Source organism: Gobius niger (genome assembly GCF_951799975.1).
Source record: "Gobius niger genome assembly, chromosome: 1".
Classification (NCBI taxonomy): Eukaryota; Metazoa; Chordata; class Actinopteri; order Gobiiformes; family Gobiidae; genus Gobius; species Gobius niger.
In genome coordinates, this window is record NC_136852.1 from 11,269,841 (window position 1) to 11,288,645 (window position 18,805).

An 18,805-nucleotide genomic window follows, 5' to 3' on the forward strand; every position below is an offset into this window, starting at 1 on the left:
CTCTCTGTACAAGACCAAAAATTTCCTCAAAAACAAAATAATTTTACCTCTATATAATATTATAGGCCTTTAGAATTCTGCGATGTCACCTGAAACCCAGCAATACAGCAAATTGTGTAAATAATGTACATTTTATTTTTGCTTATAGCAACTTAATTTCAGTTCTCTGTGAATTCTGCATGTGGTGACATCGACAGTATATATTACTTGATTTTAATTTATTTTTTAATATAATGTAATTTTAATGTGAACAACAATGTGCAAATATGTATATTATAATTATAGTATTTTTACAATAATTATTATTACTTATAATTTATTTCTATTGATTCTTTTGATTTAATAAATCTACCTGGATGTCTGAGATTTCTTGTTTGTTTGGGAGGTCAAATTATTTTCCTACATCCTCTAATATGTCCTCTAAGTCTAAGTGGTACACCTGTCCAGCTGGATGAGTGTCTGGAGTGCAGTGGTGTCTCCATGGAGGCGTAACCATGGAGATGGTTGCATCAGCAGAGAAAACCAGAACCCAGAAGAAAATTGTCGGTCCTTTATAGGCCTGGTTTAGTCCTGATTCAATCTTGAGCTAAGCTCGATGGAACTTGGAAGATCTAATATTTTAAGAAGCCATACTTGGTGTCAGGGGCGGAGCTAAAGGGGTGGTCTGGGGCACCTACCCCCTCTCAAATTTTACTGGCCACCCCATGTGCCACCCCACTCAAAATGGCTAAAAACTTAAAACTCAATGTTATTTGTAATAATAATAATAATAAATGGGCATGAGGCACTTCACACCCTCTATCCAGTCCTCAAGTGGCCCCGCCCCACTTTGGGTTGTGCCACCTCTTGGCCTCCCCAGTGAAAAGTGTCGTAGTGTGAAAAGTTAGAGAACCAGTGGTCACAATAATGATTTTTATCTCGTGATGCAGTGCAAATAAAGACAGTCCCACATCAGCACTTAAAAAGAATGAACTATATTGCAGTAAGTTCAGTTTAATTTGTTTCAGTTACATTGAACCCATGCCATGTTTTTTTTTCTTTTCTTGGAAACAAAGGCTTTTTTTTTTTAATTCTATGACAAAGATTGGTTTGTTCCTGTTCATCGTATTTTACAGTCTTAAATAAATGTGTCCATCACACAAAACTGTATACTGTTCACATATACAAAACTGGTTTCTACTATTCAGTTCAGGCATAGGTTGATGTTCACAGTAAAGGACAGAGACGGCAGTCGTAAGGGAGACTAACACAGACAAAAATTGCACATTAACTCAACTATTTGGATCTTTGTCCTGACTCCTCAGTGCTTTTGTGCTCAATGCACCGAGCCTCAGGAAAAGCTTCAGTCAGGACAGCAGAAGACCATGCTGAGGGCTACATACGTGTTGGACATGCAAAAGGAACACACACGAACACACACACTAACAGGACACACTTTGGCAGGAAAGGGGCGACAGCACGGGTTCAGTAACTTAAACCCTGTTCACACTCTTTCTCTCACACACACGCGTACACACACACACTCAAACCCCAACATCTTTTTAATGACAAATTGCTTACAGTATAGTTATGACAAAATGAGTGACCAAAAATATGTTTCAATAAATAAATAAATAAATAAGTGCTGTTTAAATATCTGTATCCAATAGATAAAGGCATTAGAAGATTCAACCTCCATGTAAACAGACTGACTGTAAACATGCAGCTGACTTACTGACCCAGAGAGGAGCCAACACAGAAGCTTATACAGTATGTGACCTAAATGTTAAACTCTAATTATATTGTAATATTGCACAGTTGACCCATTGCCGTTGGTGATAATCTAAAAGGGTGTTGGCTCGCAGTTAGAAAAATAAAATACAAAATGAAAGTAGGTATCAAAATTGGGTACATTTGTCCAAGATATATTCGTTCAAAAGTTTACAAAATAGTTAAAGGGTACCTAATTCAATTCCGTATTTGAGCTCGCGTAACCAGCTGTGAGTGTTCTTATAAAGCCCTTACAGATTTAGAGCCTATAAGTCCATCATGTGTTGATTGGAGACAGTCGGCTGTGTGCCTGAGAGAGCATCTTTGTGACTGGCTCTCTCGTTTTCATCTTTGGAAGAAAACTACACCAGAGAGAGTGCAGAGTCCAAGCTCATTTGAACTTGGCTCCACAGTATGTGCCTTCAGATGGATGGAGTGTGTATCTGTAGGTGTGCCTCTACGGTGTTGCAGCAGACAGTTTAACAAAGCGACTGTGTTCCTGTAGCAAATCGCCGAATACTATATGAAACGTGTTTGCTTCAGTCACTCTTAATGGCCCCCATAAATCAAACATGATCGCAAGGAAACAGATGAAGCACTCCAATATAGTATTTGGCATTTGTCCGACTAAATGTTAGCGTGCAGCATAAATGCTAAAATTATCACCTTTGAAGCCTGATCAAAGTTGATGAAACTGTTTTGTATTGCTTTTCATTGAAAAAAATAATAATTCCAGGGCATTTTATGTCCTAGAAGTGACCTGTTTCAAAGTCCAAACAGAAAGACCCTTCATTGAACAGCGATTAAACCCAGTAATGCTAGTGTTTTTTCTGGAATGATAAACTAGTTTAATAAATAAAGGCCATTGAAAGTGTCCGCAGTTACATGAGCATTAGTTGTTTGCACTAAATAGTTAATGAAAGTACCCATGGCAGCATCAGTATGTATCATCAGAGCGGAGGAAAACCTTACTGCAGATATGAATGTGTGTAGGTGCATGGATTACTAACACTGTCTCTGTGGAATATGTAGCTGATACTCCACTTATGGCTCTTTTAAACAAGGAAAATGTCCTTTGGTCCTTCTGAGCCTGTACACTTCACATTAATGACAAACAGTAGCAGCCATGATATTTTCAGAAACAGCTACATACATGCAAGGGATCATAGACATACAGGAACTGAGTGACATCACGAAGACCCTGGAAACCAGGCGTATGGCTCATAAACACAGTAGTCCTTCAGCTTGTGGACTGTTCACTCACTCTCCAACCATTACCGCTCTTTAGAATCTCAGGCCAAAGCATATACCTTGATATCAACTGCTCTCTTTCTGTGGTCATAGCTCATCAGAAACAGTCCTTGTGGGCATGATAACTTTGTCAACCCTGTAACATCATTATCCTTACGAACACCCCACACAAAGTATGCAAAAGTACAAACATCTGCCTAAGATAATGGGGGCAGTTAGACATAGGAAGTGAATCACTATTACAAATGAGCCAGTGCTTTCAATATATTAGCAAATTATTTATGGCTCACCCACACACTCCACTTTATATTACTGCAATATATCAAATATTACAGTATTCGTAAACAGTTCATTGCTGTGACTCTCTTCCGCTTCACACGGAGGGAGTGAGCTATGTTTCAGATACGGTCCCTAAGGTGTTGACTGCATCAGAGTGAGGAATACACCCACCTTGGACACTCTCTCTTCTCTTGCTGTATGTGACCTGTCTGAGGAAGACCTCAGGAAGTAAGCAGTTGAGGCTTTTTCAAGTTCTATCGCACTGGATAGGACTGCAGTGACACTTGCTACAATATCCTATAAACATCTTCAGACCTCTTTTGTTTTCAAACTCACTGTCATATCTGATGACACAGCTTTGTGTTATTGGTCTTTTGTCAATGTAAACATATCACTCATGTTGTCAGTTCTTCTTAACACACACAGCTGCTGCTATCAGAAGTTTATGTAGGATAACTTTACACATGCTTATTTACAGTCATTCTGAATGGCAGGTAGTCAAGAACTACTGCAGGCACTGGGCCATGTGTGCAGCCTGATGGCATCCCAGAATGGTCTGTGCTTTAAAAGCCATCAATGTGGCAGTAGGCCTCCAGGCTGGAGAACAGGATGTAGAGGAACCAAAGTCCAAGGAAGAGCAGAGTAGTGAGTATACGGGGCACCCTTGGGCCTCCCAGCTCTCCTCCGATGGAAGGCCGGCGGCGGAACAGCAGCACACCCATGGCGATGAATGCAAAGATGGTGAAGAGAGTGACAGAGAAGGCCAGAGAGCCAGGGTCCACTCGAAACTCCTTCCCCTGGATATTCCAGTACACAGCGGCCACTGACCAGGCCACGCCGATCCCCAAGAACACGTTGACTGCATTGCTGCCGGTCACATTCCCCACAGAAGCGTCAGCATGCTGGTCCTGTATGGCTGCTACTTTACTGGCGAACGTGTCTGTGGAAGACAGATGGACGTTATGATGGTGCTTCAAATGATCATTTATGTGAACAAGGACATTCAAGCTCACCTGGAATGGAGGTTCCCAGAGCCACAAACACCACAGCAGTGACTGTATCTCGAAGCCCCACAGTGCAGCCAAAGTGAGAGGCCAGGTCTCCGATGACGGCTGTGAGGAACCCAATGACACTGATGGACACACAGAAACAGGCCCAGCCATTCCAGTACTCAGTGGGAGGGACACAGGCAAACAGAACCTTCCAGAAGACTGTGACGAAGTGCATGACATAGTCATAACAGGAAGGCAGCCGCTCCTCACGGCCTTCCTCATCCTCATCACCATCACCTGGGAACACACAAACACTCTTATGATCTCATTAACGGCAACATGCTGGAAGATCATTCCAGATTGTTACGATGTCATGATTAATCATTTCATCAAAAGCATAGATTTGGACAGCTTGTCTCTCACCTGCACTGACAGTGACAGCTTCCACAAACTGCTCCCTCCAGGAATGGGTGCCAATAACCAGAGCTAGATTAGTCTTCTTGATCAGTTTGTCCACAGTGCTCTGTAGGTAACAACACAACACATTTTCAGCTCACAAGCTTTTATTATTTGCATTTTCTAAGCAGGTGATGTTTGACTGTGGGCTTATAATGTCTAAAACAACAAGACAACCACACCAGTACAGTTTCAATTTCTAAGTAAACCATATTCAAAGACAAGTGGTGTATTGCATGACAAGGCGTGTGCGTGGGAGCCCATTACTAAACCATTTCGCACAGGCCTAAAGCCGTCTATAGTGAGAATGTGTGAGATAATTACCTTGAACTCATATGACTCCTCTATGACCACCTCGAGGCGACTGTGTTCCCCCAGAATGGGCTTCCCCATCTCAGCAATCCTACGTGCCTCCTCTTCCTCCACACTCAGCTGACCCTCGCCCCCCTCTGTCGGCACAGCACACACAAATACATTATTAATGATCAAATTATAGACACATAATCAAACCGGATTTATGCCTTTATAACAAGACATGTTTCCAGTGCAGTGCTGAACTGGCACACTCTATCCAGTTTGGTGTTGATAATAAATTGTTGAGTCTTACCTTGGTTGAGGAGCAAGGCTGTAAAGAACAAAACAACAAAATTATATTAGATTCGGTCCATATACATACTGTAGTAACTACAAATGTCAGATACAACTAAATACCTGAGATGCCTCTCTTCAGCCATCGTGGCTCCTCCAGGACAATGTAGAAGCTCTCATGTTTCTCATACTCCTCGTCGTCAATGATCCTCACCTGAATGGTCTGACTGTGCACATGAAAACAATATCGTATTAATAAGGCATAAAAAACAAGGCCATGCTGTTCAACATTAAAATATATATAAATTAATTCTAGAAGTGCATTGTCTTATTCATGCTCAGTCTCTTTCAGTCTTCATGAAACCATGCATATTAGATCTCTGCTCAGCAGTCGTACATTATACGCCTGTAACACCACTGAACAGACAGCTAATTTGCATTGCGATAAAAAAGACTTATGTCAAGTGGTCCACCGTGTGACACACAGCACATGATTGTGCTTAAGGTCCTGAGCTCCTGTTGCCTGGACATGTGCAGGTCATGTGATCTGGAGCTAATGTGAGGAGCGCTTCTCTGTGTCATGCAGACTCACGTTGTCTGGTCATTGGTGAACTCGAGCTCCCCCCTCACGTCTTCATAGTCCTCCCCAGGGCTGGCGGTCCCGGCCTCAGAGTGATATGGGAGGATGACTGTGCCTCGAGCTCCAGAGTTGCGGTGCACTGTGACCTCCATGGTGCCTACGCTCTCACTGACGCGGAATGTGCTGTCGCCGAACGTGAAGATCCCTGCATGGTCATCGTCTAGAATGGTCACTGTGGCAACCAAGGGCTCCACAAGCCGAGCTTTGGGTGCAGCACCCACCTCATCGCTCTCAAACATCCCCTCTGCATCGCCCACTCGCAAATTTAACAGACGCACAAAGAAGTGCTCGTCTTCTTCGAAAATGTCATCATCAATGATGCCCACCTGCAGCAAAAAAATACTCACTTCTGATCTGAAAACATGATGCCTTTGTTCTACGTTCTATTTATGATGCTAAACAAGTCCTCCATAATTAATATGAACAATATAAAAAGATTGCTTTCGCAAGTTCAATGGTTAATTAGGTTTTATCCTTCTTCCTGCCCGTGGGCGTTCTAGTAGAGCATGTCTGTAATGCTCAGGTGCTCTCACTCACCTTGATCTCTTTGTGCGTGTCTCCGGGTTTGAAGACCAGTGTTCCTTCGCTGTAATCATAGTCAGAGCCAGCGTTTGCAGAGCCATCCTCAGTCCTGTAGTCTACGTAGAATGTGTTCTCTGCAAGACCCCCTGAGAGAGACATAGACAAAGGACAGATTGTGTTTGTACTTTTGCCCCTTGAATTGACAACATTTATTTTGAATCAGTTTTTTATGCTTTATATATGGCTTAATGATAGATACTATTCACTCGTACCTTGGCAGACTACAGTCAGAATGAGGACACCGCAGTTCTCCATGCACTGGCTGTGGGGGCTCTCAAATGAAATGTGGCTGCATATGGCCAGGTCATCATCGACAGGCGCTTGCTCCTCTGTCACCACAGTGCGCCGGGCGTGGTCAGCTGCATGCTTTTTCAACACATTCCCAGCTCCAATCATCATCCGTGTAGCCTTGAAATAACAGGGGAAAGTTGACAAACATACACTACATAATGTGTATATGATGTGGCCCACAGTGGAAGTGCGAAGAGGACCAAACCAGGACATCAAGTATAAGTGCTGACATGAATCAGCAGTAGAATATTTAGCAGATGTTTGCAGATGAGGGAATAAATAGAGCATGTTCATGTTCAAAATATTCAATAAATGCTCCACTGACATATTTACTAAAAATCTGCATTTCATCTGTGAATGCAGACCTTTAACAAATCATGCTGTAAGCGTAGGTGGAGTAGTGACCTGGATGCGGTAGAAGGCTCTGCTCTTCTGTTGGTGAAGCAGGGCATAGTAGTTGGCCAGTTCCACCAGTTGGTCCAGTTCTTTGTCAGGATACTTCTGCTTCAGCTCCCTCAGGATCCGAATCATCTGGACACACACAGTTCATTAGATGTTTGTTATATGGGGTTGGATAATGTGACCATTAGTGGCAGTTAACAAGCCCTCACCTCCTTGCGGTTCTCGTCCAGCTCTCGGCTGTTCTCCATGTTGACCATTGTGCTGTTGGAGATGGGCAGGTGGCCCCCTCCTGTGGTTGTGATTCCAGCCGCTGCAGCCGCAGCATTATCTGCATTTCCTGTTGCGTCGTCCTGAGTGTTTCCCCTGCCATTTTCAGCTGGCACCACAGCGCCCCCTCGTGGTGGGAACTTGCCATCAGCGATCATCTCCATACCTGCTTTATTGGGAGTCAGATCCCCCTCTGTCTCCACCACAATGCCGCGCTTGTCAGCCCGATATCTCTTGCCCATGTACTTGTAGAAAAGCAGGCGGCGGTCTGCAATCCAGGCCAAAAGCACACAGACGGGGAAGAACAGCAGGGTCACCAGGGCCTCCCAAAGCTGGAAGCACCACACAAACTCTGTGATGAGGTATTCAACAGTATTCAACAGGAATGACAATCTTTATTGCATGAGCTCACCTCCACCACGCCAGGCGATATGGCAGACAGGATGAGGTAGAGCCAGATGTACGCAAAGATGCTCCAGAAAGCAGTGATAAAGAACACGCGGAGGTGCTTAATTTTGCGCGATTGTCCGTTTGGAATTGTCCACACGCAGATTCCAATGATCACAAACATGTTAAAGGCAGCGCTGCCAACTATGGTGCCTGGTCCCAGCTTTCCTGCCTCAAATCTATGTCCACAAATCTGCGAAGGTTCAACAAAGAGGGAGGTTAGTCTCACGTTAGGCTTTGTAGCTGAGCTTCACAAAGACAAACCTCAATGACAGACAGGAGTATTTCAGGAGCACTGGAGCCCAGAGCCATCAGCGTCAGATTAGACACAGTCTCGTTCCAGATTCGAACAGTCGCTAAAGTTGTTTCACCATTTGGCAGAGTTATGGTCACCTCCTTCTCCTGTGAGGCAAAAAGGTTATTCACATAAGCATCAAGGAAAGTGCAATTTGTCAGATATTAGAATATCAAACATTATGACACTGTGTGTAAGAGCTGGCCTGTGCATGACTGATGATGTGCCCTTGGGTAAGACACGTAACTAATTTTGCTGCTGAATGTGAATGTGAATGGGTTCCTTGATAGAAAAGTGTTTCCACTGTCTTTCGGATGTGGAAAATATCAATGTGAGTTGATCTGTAATGTAAGTAGGGCTGTGTCCCTTTATCTCTGTTTTACAGTTTTTGAAAAGCACTTGGTTTATGATATGGTGGCTGAATGATTATTTTTTTACTGTGCCTCTGGCAATAATATTCATTATCTCGACAAAGATAAAGTTTGTGCATTCCATAAAATACTTTTTTTTAGCAAATCCAATATATTTTATGTATTATTTTAGTTGGGACAGCCAAGTTACTTTATGAAAACCAAGCAGGCATCAGAACTTGGCAAAAATATATATAATATTTTTTTTCCCTGTACCAATTTTTCAGTACCAGTCGTATGTTAAAAGTAAATGTTTTAATACCATAATGGTACCTTTTTACAACACCCAGCCTCAACCATGCTGCATGCTATTTTGCTATTTTATTTTACATAATGTTGTTTAGTCCAGTTTTTACAAATAAAGTCCTTCCTATCCTTATTAATAGTAGTTGTAGTACTTCACCCTTTGAGTAGCAAGTATAATTAAGTACACTTCCAATCACATCAGTAGGTGGTGTCCCTGACCCTGACCTGTTCATATTACACTGCTCCTGATCCATGAGTGATATGTGGGATAAAAAATGGGTGGAAGTAATGTGTGATGAAATGTATGGAATCTTAGAGTTTTTCTGACCTGTGACGTTATAACCTCGATGGAGGCCATGAAACGGTCCGCGATGATGGAAACCCCCATGAACATGTACATGAGGGAGACAAAGTAGATCACTGCCCGGGCCACCTGCTGGCCCAGGCCAGGGTCAACCGGCTCCCACACCGGGAGGAGGATGCCTGGCCTGCACACTGTCTCCTCTTCACACTTGCCCATCGGGACCCGGATGCTGCTGTTGTCCGAGGAGTAAGTGGTGGAGGGGGGTAGGGACGAGGGGAGGACGCTCCCTCCAGTGGGGTCACTGCGCTGGGACTCGGCCTGACAGACCGGCAGCAGCAGCAGCAGCAGCAGGACCACGGAGGTGTGCACAGACATGCTGAAGTCTTGGGGACACACGGCGTGAGCTGGCCTCGGGAGTTGGACAGTTAGCTCACCTACAAAAATGAAAAACTTTATTAAAAACAGTAATTAATAACAGTTATGTTCTATACTTTATCTTAATGAAAGAACCTTTACATGAGACTTCCTTTGATTTTAATTCATAAGGTTAGTAGATCTGGATTATTTAAGTTGTGATGTATCATTTGAAGACATGCAAGTGGATAAAACTAAACCTGTCAAAACAAGTTAATCATTTTACCATAATTTACAATTGAAACATAATTGCTTTAGGTCTGTTTTTTTCTAAATTCTCATTTGATGCTTTTCTCTGAAGACTGCAACATAATTAGCTGTCATTGCCTATGTCTTGAGCAAATTAGAGTTACAAAAAATATGGCCTTTATTTCATTAGGGAAAACATTAAGAACAAATTCCTATTAACAATGTTGAATGTTGTGTGGGAATTGTGGTTTTGTTTTTCTTATCTCCCCAAAACCATGAATAAGCAAAGAGATTTTTGTGTAAGTTTGTGTCCCAGCTGCTTCAGGTCACGGGTGTACCGCTGATGAGAAAAAATAAGCCAGTGACTGCAATCTAATAGGTAAAAACTTTGCTGTAGTGACCCCAGAGGGCAAATAACTTGTACCATGTAAATGAATAGGACTTCAAATGATGTGTGTCGTGAACCGTCTGACCCGGTTAATAAGCCTTTTGTCTAATTCATTACCCAGTGTCTATTACAGCTCTAGCCCTTTTTCTGTGGACTCTCCTATGTTGAGCAAAGTGTCTATTGTAAATGGTAATACATCATCTGAAGAACTCGCTGTGTTGGAAATAATGAAAAACAATTATAATCAGAGAGGGTGACTGCAGCAAGAAAAAAGACAAGCGGTCTTTACTTTGAATGATTGGACTTGTCTCTCAGGCTCTCTGAGTGAAGTAATTGGGTTAGCAAAAACTAAGTAAAAAAGCAGTCACTTCAGCACAGTCAGCAGGTCAGGCTTCGACAGACAGGATGGAAAAAGAGGACAAAATGAGTACCATGTGCAGCACTCACAAATAAGTGATTTTTGAACAAATTCGATGTTTTAATTGTAACTTTGGTCACTGGTCAAATTGAACACACTACAATTACTGCTCTTGTGAGGATCCACCTGCGCCCATGGCATCTTGCTACCCAGAAACCTCTGCGCTTCCGCCACACACACACACACACACACACGGCCATCTGCTGTTTGTTGTTTTCACCCTGAACTGGTAAAACCTCTACAACATCCACACATAACCTCTACACGCACCTGCTCACCGCTTTACTGACGGAACACTAAGTCTCCACATGCTCAAATCTTTATCTGTGCGCAGCAGCCTTGTAGCAAGCTCCACAAACATGTAATACACCTACTGAGCTGAAATCATAAAAAACGCTTTAGATATCATTGTTTTCTCGAGTGATTGGATGATGCTGGTACATACCATGCTGCCGGCGTAGCCCTGATGCTTCAGCCTTGACAAATGCGTGCGCTGCTCTGTCCCTCACTCTCCCCCTCTGGGACCCCTCAGCGCAAGGCAAACAACACTGGCAACAACAAGATGCTGCTAAGCAACTTTTGCAGATGCGTTGGACACAGTAATCTCCGCTGCACTTATCCGCTGTTCCAGGCAAAGGCTGCTTTCATTTATTTTCATTTGTAAGAGGGAGCGTCACAGAGCGGCAGCCGAGGGTTTCATTTGCGGAGAGCAAAACAGCACAAGTGCGGCTCTCCTCAGTACACAAACATACATTGTAATAGCGCTTTTTTGAGAAGGGGAAAAAAACTGAAAAATGACTTCAGCAAAGGCCGTTTAACATCTCTACCGACTGACCCACAGCTGCTCCATTTATAACATAACACCATCAGGAAATGTGTGGCTTCTATTACATTCTCATATCTGCCTGTGGGTTGTGTAATCACTGTTGCTCATTATAAGATTTTCCCAATGTCAGTGCCATTTACTATTCAGCTTAACATCGAAAGACTGGCTCCTTTGGTGAATGGTCTTAGTGCCTCACTTGCCTGCTGCTGACAGGCTTCGATCTGTGCCATTATGGCGCAGCGTCTGTCTCGAGACTTTCTTATTTGCTAATTGCGGAGGAAGACAATATGACAGAGGGGAGAAAGCATCAAAGCACCGCTGTTCTGTAGCACTCTATTGATTTAATCACTCAGGCTCGAAGAGTGAGGCAGTGATTAAGCTCCCGGCGCATCGTGAATAAGGGGGCTCTTCTGCAGAGTTAGCAGGTCTTTAAAGCAGCGACTTGGGGTTGCCAACGTGCGGATGAGGCAAGTTCTCTCTAGGATCTAGGAAGTGAAATGGATCGTATTAAAATATAAGATGGAGGATTAGGGACCAACTTCCATGAGTGAAGCTCAGTATAGGACAGCTATTTATACACTTTCTAATGCTACAGCGACTGTTAGAATTCTTCATCATTTTCACTCTTTAAAGGGGCCTTTTTTAAAATGAACATGGAGCTGTGATTTAACACAGTTGGATTTGGCCTTTGACATTTAAGAGATGAAACACAGCCCCAGACAAAACCCACCAAGACTCACTTGCAATTTTTCTTATAAGCGTGTTTTAAAATGAAGATTCAGTTGTTCAGGCACAATCTTTTAACCTCTTACCACCCGCTTTAACCGAGTGTATCTTTTTCCAGTTCACCTTTACCCAAATCTAAAGGCTTTTCGACTGGACCTTACAGCGGTAGGCCAGGGTAACTCCTCATTTGAAAGCAAAGACCTATAAAAAATGATCTAAACTGATTTTTTCCCTCTCATTTTAGCCACTATTTTGTTGAGGGTTTGTCACTTATTTTCTGCACTTTCTTTTTTGTTGTTGCTCGTGACTTTTTTTCCGTTGCGCTTCAGTTGATTTTTTTCTGACTCTTTCTTATTGTGTTTTTGACACTTTTCTTGCCATATTTCTGTTGCTCTTTTGGATCCTTTTTGATGACGCTTTTTTCAGTAAACTTTTAGAGATTTGGATAAAGCCAAACTGAAGATAATGTGCTCGGTTTAGGTGAAAAGTCAACATTTGAGAAAAGAGTTAAATAATAACCGCTAAACTAATACAAGACTTTGCAGAGGGCTAAACGACAGAACGTTTTATACATGGAACAGATTACTTTATTGTGTTGTATTGACAAATGAAAGTGAATTGTAACCAGCTTAAGTATCAGAATGTTGCATAATAAAGCAGAGGTAAGAGATCTTAATACCTTCCCATTGTGCGCAGGGATGTGTGACGCCTTGACACAGAGTCTTTGATTGAATGTGAGATAAAGGATGTCAGATGGTCTTACGTAACGGACTCACATCTCCATTACAAAAGAAACATATGGCAGAGTGGCAAGTGCACGCCGCCACACACACTCGGTCCCATGGAAATCCTGTATTACCCTGTGTTTGTGCGCTCGCATGAGAGCTTACAAAACTGCTTATGACACCAGCCCACTGGCCATCTGACATCACAGCAGTGTTGTTTTAGAGTTCATTTTGTCACAGTTTGGTACAAAACAACATCATTTCACAGTTGCTTATAATTGCTGAATAATTAATGCTGACAAAAATGTAAAATGAAAGAAAGGAAAATTATTTATATTCTACGCTTTGCATATATGATCCTGGGAATAGAGTGTTATACTACTTATAGTGATGAAAAAAGGACTGAAAAGTGTCCAAGCAGAGACAGCTGGTGCTCTGTGGAGATCTCTGTGTGAACAGAGCAGCAGGTGAGAATTACTTTGTGCAGGTCCAGATCATGTGTCTTGATAAAGACATGAACCATCATGCATTTCATTATTAACAATAACATATCCTTCTGTTGGAAAGCCCACTATGGCCACCGCTTATGTGAAAAACGGGATGAGTATGAACATGCTGAGCTTCACCAAGAAATCACAACAAAAACATCTTAATCAAATTAGAAAAAAGTATCATCTTGAATATGTACCTTTTTAATCACAAAAGTATTTACTAGATAGAAATCCACCTAATATAGCCTACACCTTTTCCTGGTTTTCCTGCAGTATTTGGTGAAACCCTCTAATTGTCAATTCTATTTTGGTGAATCACCAACAGGACAAAAGTCAGCTGTACCTGCAATCCACTATGGTGGGGGAGGCTATACTTTACAACTGGTCTATTCTAAAGCTGGTCACACTGCAGACGAACACCTTGCAGTAAAGAATAAAAGATTACTGGAGGGACACAGGAGCAGAGAGCTGCTGACGTAAGCTTTTGCGATTTTTTAAGTGGTCTGGGTAATCTTTGGTAATCGCAAATGTTCCAGATTGGCAAAAGACTTTGGCATTCCTCTTGTGCTAACAGCACTTTTGGGAACTCTTTTCAAGTGATTCATTGCCGGGCCTAGCCAGACTCCTCGCTGTATCAGCGATGTGTATCAATTCCATTTCTTCCCAGACACATTTATGTGACGGGTAAACTAATCAGAGTCAGCATGAAAACAATGAGTTAGTGGGTTATTAATCCTAAGTCTCTGATATATTATAAAACAAAAGAAACATCATTTCCCTGGAGGATATTGATTTGTTTAGGGGTGCAATGTCTTCTAAATATTTATTACAAGAATTAACCACACTTCAGTTAGAAGATCATAGTGCACCAAGTAGCTTCACTGTTTTAGTTTACCAAGAATTATCCTCGCAAGCACAATGGGCCCACACTCTTTTACATCAAGCCAAATGAAACTGTTGCTAGCATCAACTTGAAGATTAAAACTACATAAGAGCTTACCACAAGCTCACCACAGAGAATCGCTAAAATGTCATGTAAAGGTACAGTTGAATCAAAACGCACACCAAACAAATAGTTTGTTAGAATTACCATGGTTATGTATGTGGGCAGTCAATTTAATTTTACTAAGGTCTAAAACAGCCTGTCCTTTAAATGGGAAACTATGGTTTCTTACTTAGTGGGTGTGAGGAAGCATTGGTCCTTACAGAGTCTCTTCACTCAGAGCAGATGAAGACTGTTCAAAGGGACAAACACAAGAGAGCGCCACAGGAGCTCCATCACCTGCACAGACACAAATAATGCACCCACTCTACATAAAAACTTAAATGGTACATTCTCACAGCGGCTGTGGCTTTGTCTTCATTTCCAATTATATAAACACTATCAATCATGACGAAAACTCCCACACCCAGTGGTGAATACATTATCGATTTTACACATAAATAATACATGAATTTACCACTGATGTTGGCGACACTGCAGGAATGATGAAACACCACACCGCATTTAAAATAGCAGCCAGGAGTGTATCACCTTGTTTTCAGTAAATCACATGTCGGAAAGGTAATGTGACATGCCCATACCGATAAACATTCACCAGAAAGAGCTGAGGTTGATGTTTTCAATAGCTGTCAGCAGCTCAGCAATACTCGCTATAATTGTCACAAACACGGGGACAGCACAGATTTGCTGCAGACTGAAGCTTAGTTATTATTTGTGTCATTTCATAAAGCTGCTTTTCAAATGAGACTGTTTCATACAACATGCTTTATTTTTGCTGGAACGTTTATTTACGCATTAAACAATAATTGAATGCGTAAATAACGGATGGAACAAATAATAAAATAGCCCTTTTCCAAATAAGCAATGGTAACGTCTATGTCTTATGGCGACTCACAAGACTTCAGTGAAGGCACGATGCACAGAATCACAAACATCTCTCCACAAAAATGGCTTCCTCCTCAGCTTTTACTGTTGTTAGGTTAAAAAAAGTTAGTTAATGCATAGGATATGACTGTTGTTAAAAAAAATTCTGATACTGAATAGTCTTAAATGTTGATAACATGTTTTTTACTGTTCTTTATATATGCATATTCAAAACAAAACAAATCTATTAAGTTTGTCTAAGATAGTCTAAGGTAGACTTTTTACACAAACCTCTACAGATAATGCTTCCCACTCTCGTTTGTGTTTCTCCAAATCCTCCAAAGTCCACACCACAGAATTGACTGGAGACCTGACGACTGAAAAGTCCCATGTTGAGATGAACTGTAGTTGAGATTGCAGTTTCAATTAAAATTCACATCATTCCTCAGCCATACTGTGCTTCCTATTCAGTCTGCCTCAGCCAGGGCAGCTTTGACTTCAGAGGCTACACTGACTGACTGTGAAGAGAATAAATATTGGACAAATAGCACAAAAGACTCAAGACAATTTACCTTGGATAAACCAAAGGTAAGCGGAGTGCTGCTGAAGCTGTTTATAGAGCAGTAAATGCACACAAACAGCAGCAGTGTAAAAGAAGAGCTACAATGAAGCCACACGGGACCTACATTCTCTCAGCCAGCCTTCGACAACAGAGTGCTTTACATGACTGAAGCGTCTCTCCTGCGACACAGGCATCAATTCTTTGCCACAAAATCAAAAGGTAATTTGTAGCAGGGCAGGTGGGTCGATCGCGAAACAATTACCTTAACAGCAATGACCAAAAAGACCTATAGCTTCTGTACCACCACCAAATCACCAAACCAGCACAACATGCACCACTGAGGACACTTGTGCAGCGCTGCTACTTTCCAATGTCACTGAACAACATAGGCTACAGTGTGCAGAGAAAACAGTGGGTGGATACAGCGGCACAGTGGACTGGGCTGTCAGAATGAATGAGTGAAGTAAAGGACGGGAGGGGCAGAGCTCTGCTGACAGAAGCAGAGGGAGGGCCACTGAGACGATGGAAGAATGGGGAGGATAGGAGGATGAAAGGCTCCTGATTTACCCATCAGCATGAGCGTCTTCCAAATGGCACATTGTAGCATATTACCATAAAGACAGCAGGAGCGCTCACCAATATTTACCAAACTATAAGTTTACAAATCCACATTTTATTGAACCCAGTGTCCGGAAAGAGCAGGGATTTGGTCCTCTGAAGAGGGATGACCACAGAACTGCAGGACAGAGAGGCGGGGCTTAGAGGGAAGCCCCTCCACAGCAGGAGAATCCCTGTCCTGCTCTGCTGCAAGCAACAGCACCACTGGCCGCATGCGAGAGCGAGAGCGAGAGCTGTCCGAGGGAGCCGACCACTGCAGCGCATCAATGGAGACTGAGGAGAAACTGCTGCACCGTTACGCAACGTCACGCTCGTGTTTGTGAACACATCCAGAGTAGTTGGGAGGTGGGATGTGCCTCAGGAACTGGGACTCGCACTGCAGCGTCAGCGCAGCGAAGCATCACTTCCCATTTAGCACAAAGTGTAAGATGCGCGAACACTTCAAGGGGCTTCTGATATCATGCACTCATCACTCAGTCTGCTGGGACTGCTACGGAACCACACTCACAGACACGCGTGCTGCCTCGTGGTTCCGACTCGCCAAGCCCGTCTGACACCGTCTAAAAAGGGGCGGTTGCCAGTTCGGAGCGCTCAAGATGCTCCGTTCGTGTCTCCGAACCTGCATTTATTACGCTAGAACTCCACTCAAAAGACACTGGCACAGACGCACAAGCGGAACCATCACAGGAACACAATCCTCCCTGACCCTGCACTGGAATGTCTCTGCCCTGTCCCGCGCGCACAGCTCTTACCTGGTTCGGTCCAGTCGCTGCAGTTGAGTGTGGGACACGACAGTGATGCTGCCCGCTTTCCTTCATAAACACAGGGTCGCGCGCAAGAGCAGAGCGCGGAGGGTGGGGTGCACGGGGGCGCGCACGTGGGCCAATGTTTAACATAAAATAATTTAATGGCATAAGCAGTGTGCAATTTATGAAGTCTTTGCGACGTGAGCACGCAGTGTTAGGGAGATTAATTGCCTACTAGAAATATATAGAACAGGAACTGGGCAAATGCAGTCAGGCTCAAAGGGGCCCCAAAGCAACCCGTGGTAAAGGGGGGGAAAGTGATGGGGAGGGCGCCAACCACTGCTCCGTGTGATTCTCCCGCAGGCCTATATGGGGGAACATGTAGGCCTAATGACTGATGATTAACCAACGCGTGTGCATATTTTTATAGGCCAAGTCCAATTACATTTTTATTGGTCAAGAGCCTACAGGAAATTGTTGTTTACGCCTTCTTCTTCTTTTTTCCAAGTGTTATGAAAGGCTATCAGGCTATAATATTAATTGACCGCATTCAGTAGAGCACACAGGGGATGGATATCCTTTTGCATATCTGACTTTGCTCCCACTGGCTCAATTTGAAAATGTCTGACTAATGATTTTTTAAATCTGAATGTCCCTCTATTTTTAATCACCTCATGCATGGCCCATATATCCTATGCATAATGCTATAGGCCAAAGTGTCTCTCTCCATGAGCCAAAGTAGCCATTTCTTCCAGCTCGTCAAGTCATTCGTGCAGGCAGGGCCCACGTGTTTTCCATTGCACAGAAAACAAAAAAAAAACTGTGGACTTGAATTCAGACCGATTATATCATTGCAAACCGATTTGAACATTAGTATACTGACATTAGCTAACACCAGCAGATTATATCGTATCTTATTTCAGAGAGTGCAGTTGTTTAATGCACATTAGTTTAGCAAAAAAAAATACAAAATAATATTTAAACATTAAAATGGTGTCTTGCTAAATGGGCTAAATGACAACCATTTAATAATAACCGTTAGTTCCACTGACCTTGAGGCGCTTCTAATAAAACAAAAAATCGTTTCTAAAGTGACCTGTATAATGTCTTAACAATGCACACACAACAAAACCATCATCTTTTGATCACATTTACCTGAATTATAGGAGATTTTCAGTTGCGTCTCATGCAGTGGTTTAATGCCATGGGGAGAAAGCGCGAGAGCCCCCTAGCGACCCCGATTAGTATAACATGATAAATCTTTTACCACGCTTTTAACTGTATTTACGCTATTGGAATTGGTTTTAGAATTATTTTTTTGCCAACACTTTTCACTGTTAACTCTCTGCTTCACACGCACAAATAGGCTAAAGTACCAAAGTGTGAGTTACCTGTTCATTATAGTAACACACGAGTGCAAAATTAGATGGACGTTACAGGAGACCAGGGAGGTTTGTAATACTTTTTCCTTAAAAACCTGTAACTACTGAGATGTTTTTTTTGGTCAAGACAGTGCATAATGAACATGGGAGTCATGCATAAACACAGCCGATTGTTGCCATGGGTTAATATCAATCGATTGTCCACGATTCACACTCTCAAACACTCTCACTCAACCTTAGCCTATTGTGCATGT

General features: G+C 42.7%; 1 protein-coding gene across 1 annotated transcript; it reads right to left on the minus strand.

Moving 5' to 3' along the window:
* Window positions 1-1,052: 1,052 nt before the first annotated feature.
* On the minus strand, window positions 1,053-17,264 carry LOC306961835 (sodium/calcium exchanger 2-like). The gene is made up of 16 exons (XM_079554755.1): window positions 17,176-17,264; window positions 14,552-14,658; window positions 9,224-9,633; window positions 8,209-8,346; window positions 7,910-8,137; window positions 7,440-7,829; window positions 7,234-7,359; window positions 6,750-6,945; window positions 6,493-6,623; window positions 5,908-6,281; window positions 5,439-5,542; window positions 5,335-5,352; window positions 5,052-5,176; window positions 4,695-4,794; window positions 4,293-4,568; window positions 1,053-4,219 (listed from the first exon to the last, which is right to left on the minus strand). Exons 3-16 carry the CDS (start codon window positions 9,572-9,574, stop codon window positions 3,843-3,845), a joined length of 2,934 nt encoding a protein of 977 aa, XP_079410881.1. The 5' UTR covers window positions 9,575-9,633; window positions 14,552-14,658; window positions 17,176-17,264; the 3' UTR covers window positions 1,053-3,842.
* Window positions 17,265-18,805: the final 1,541 nt, after the last annotated feature.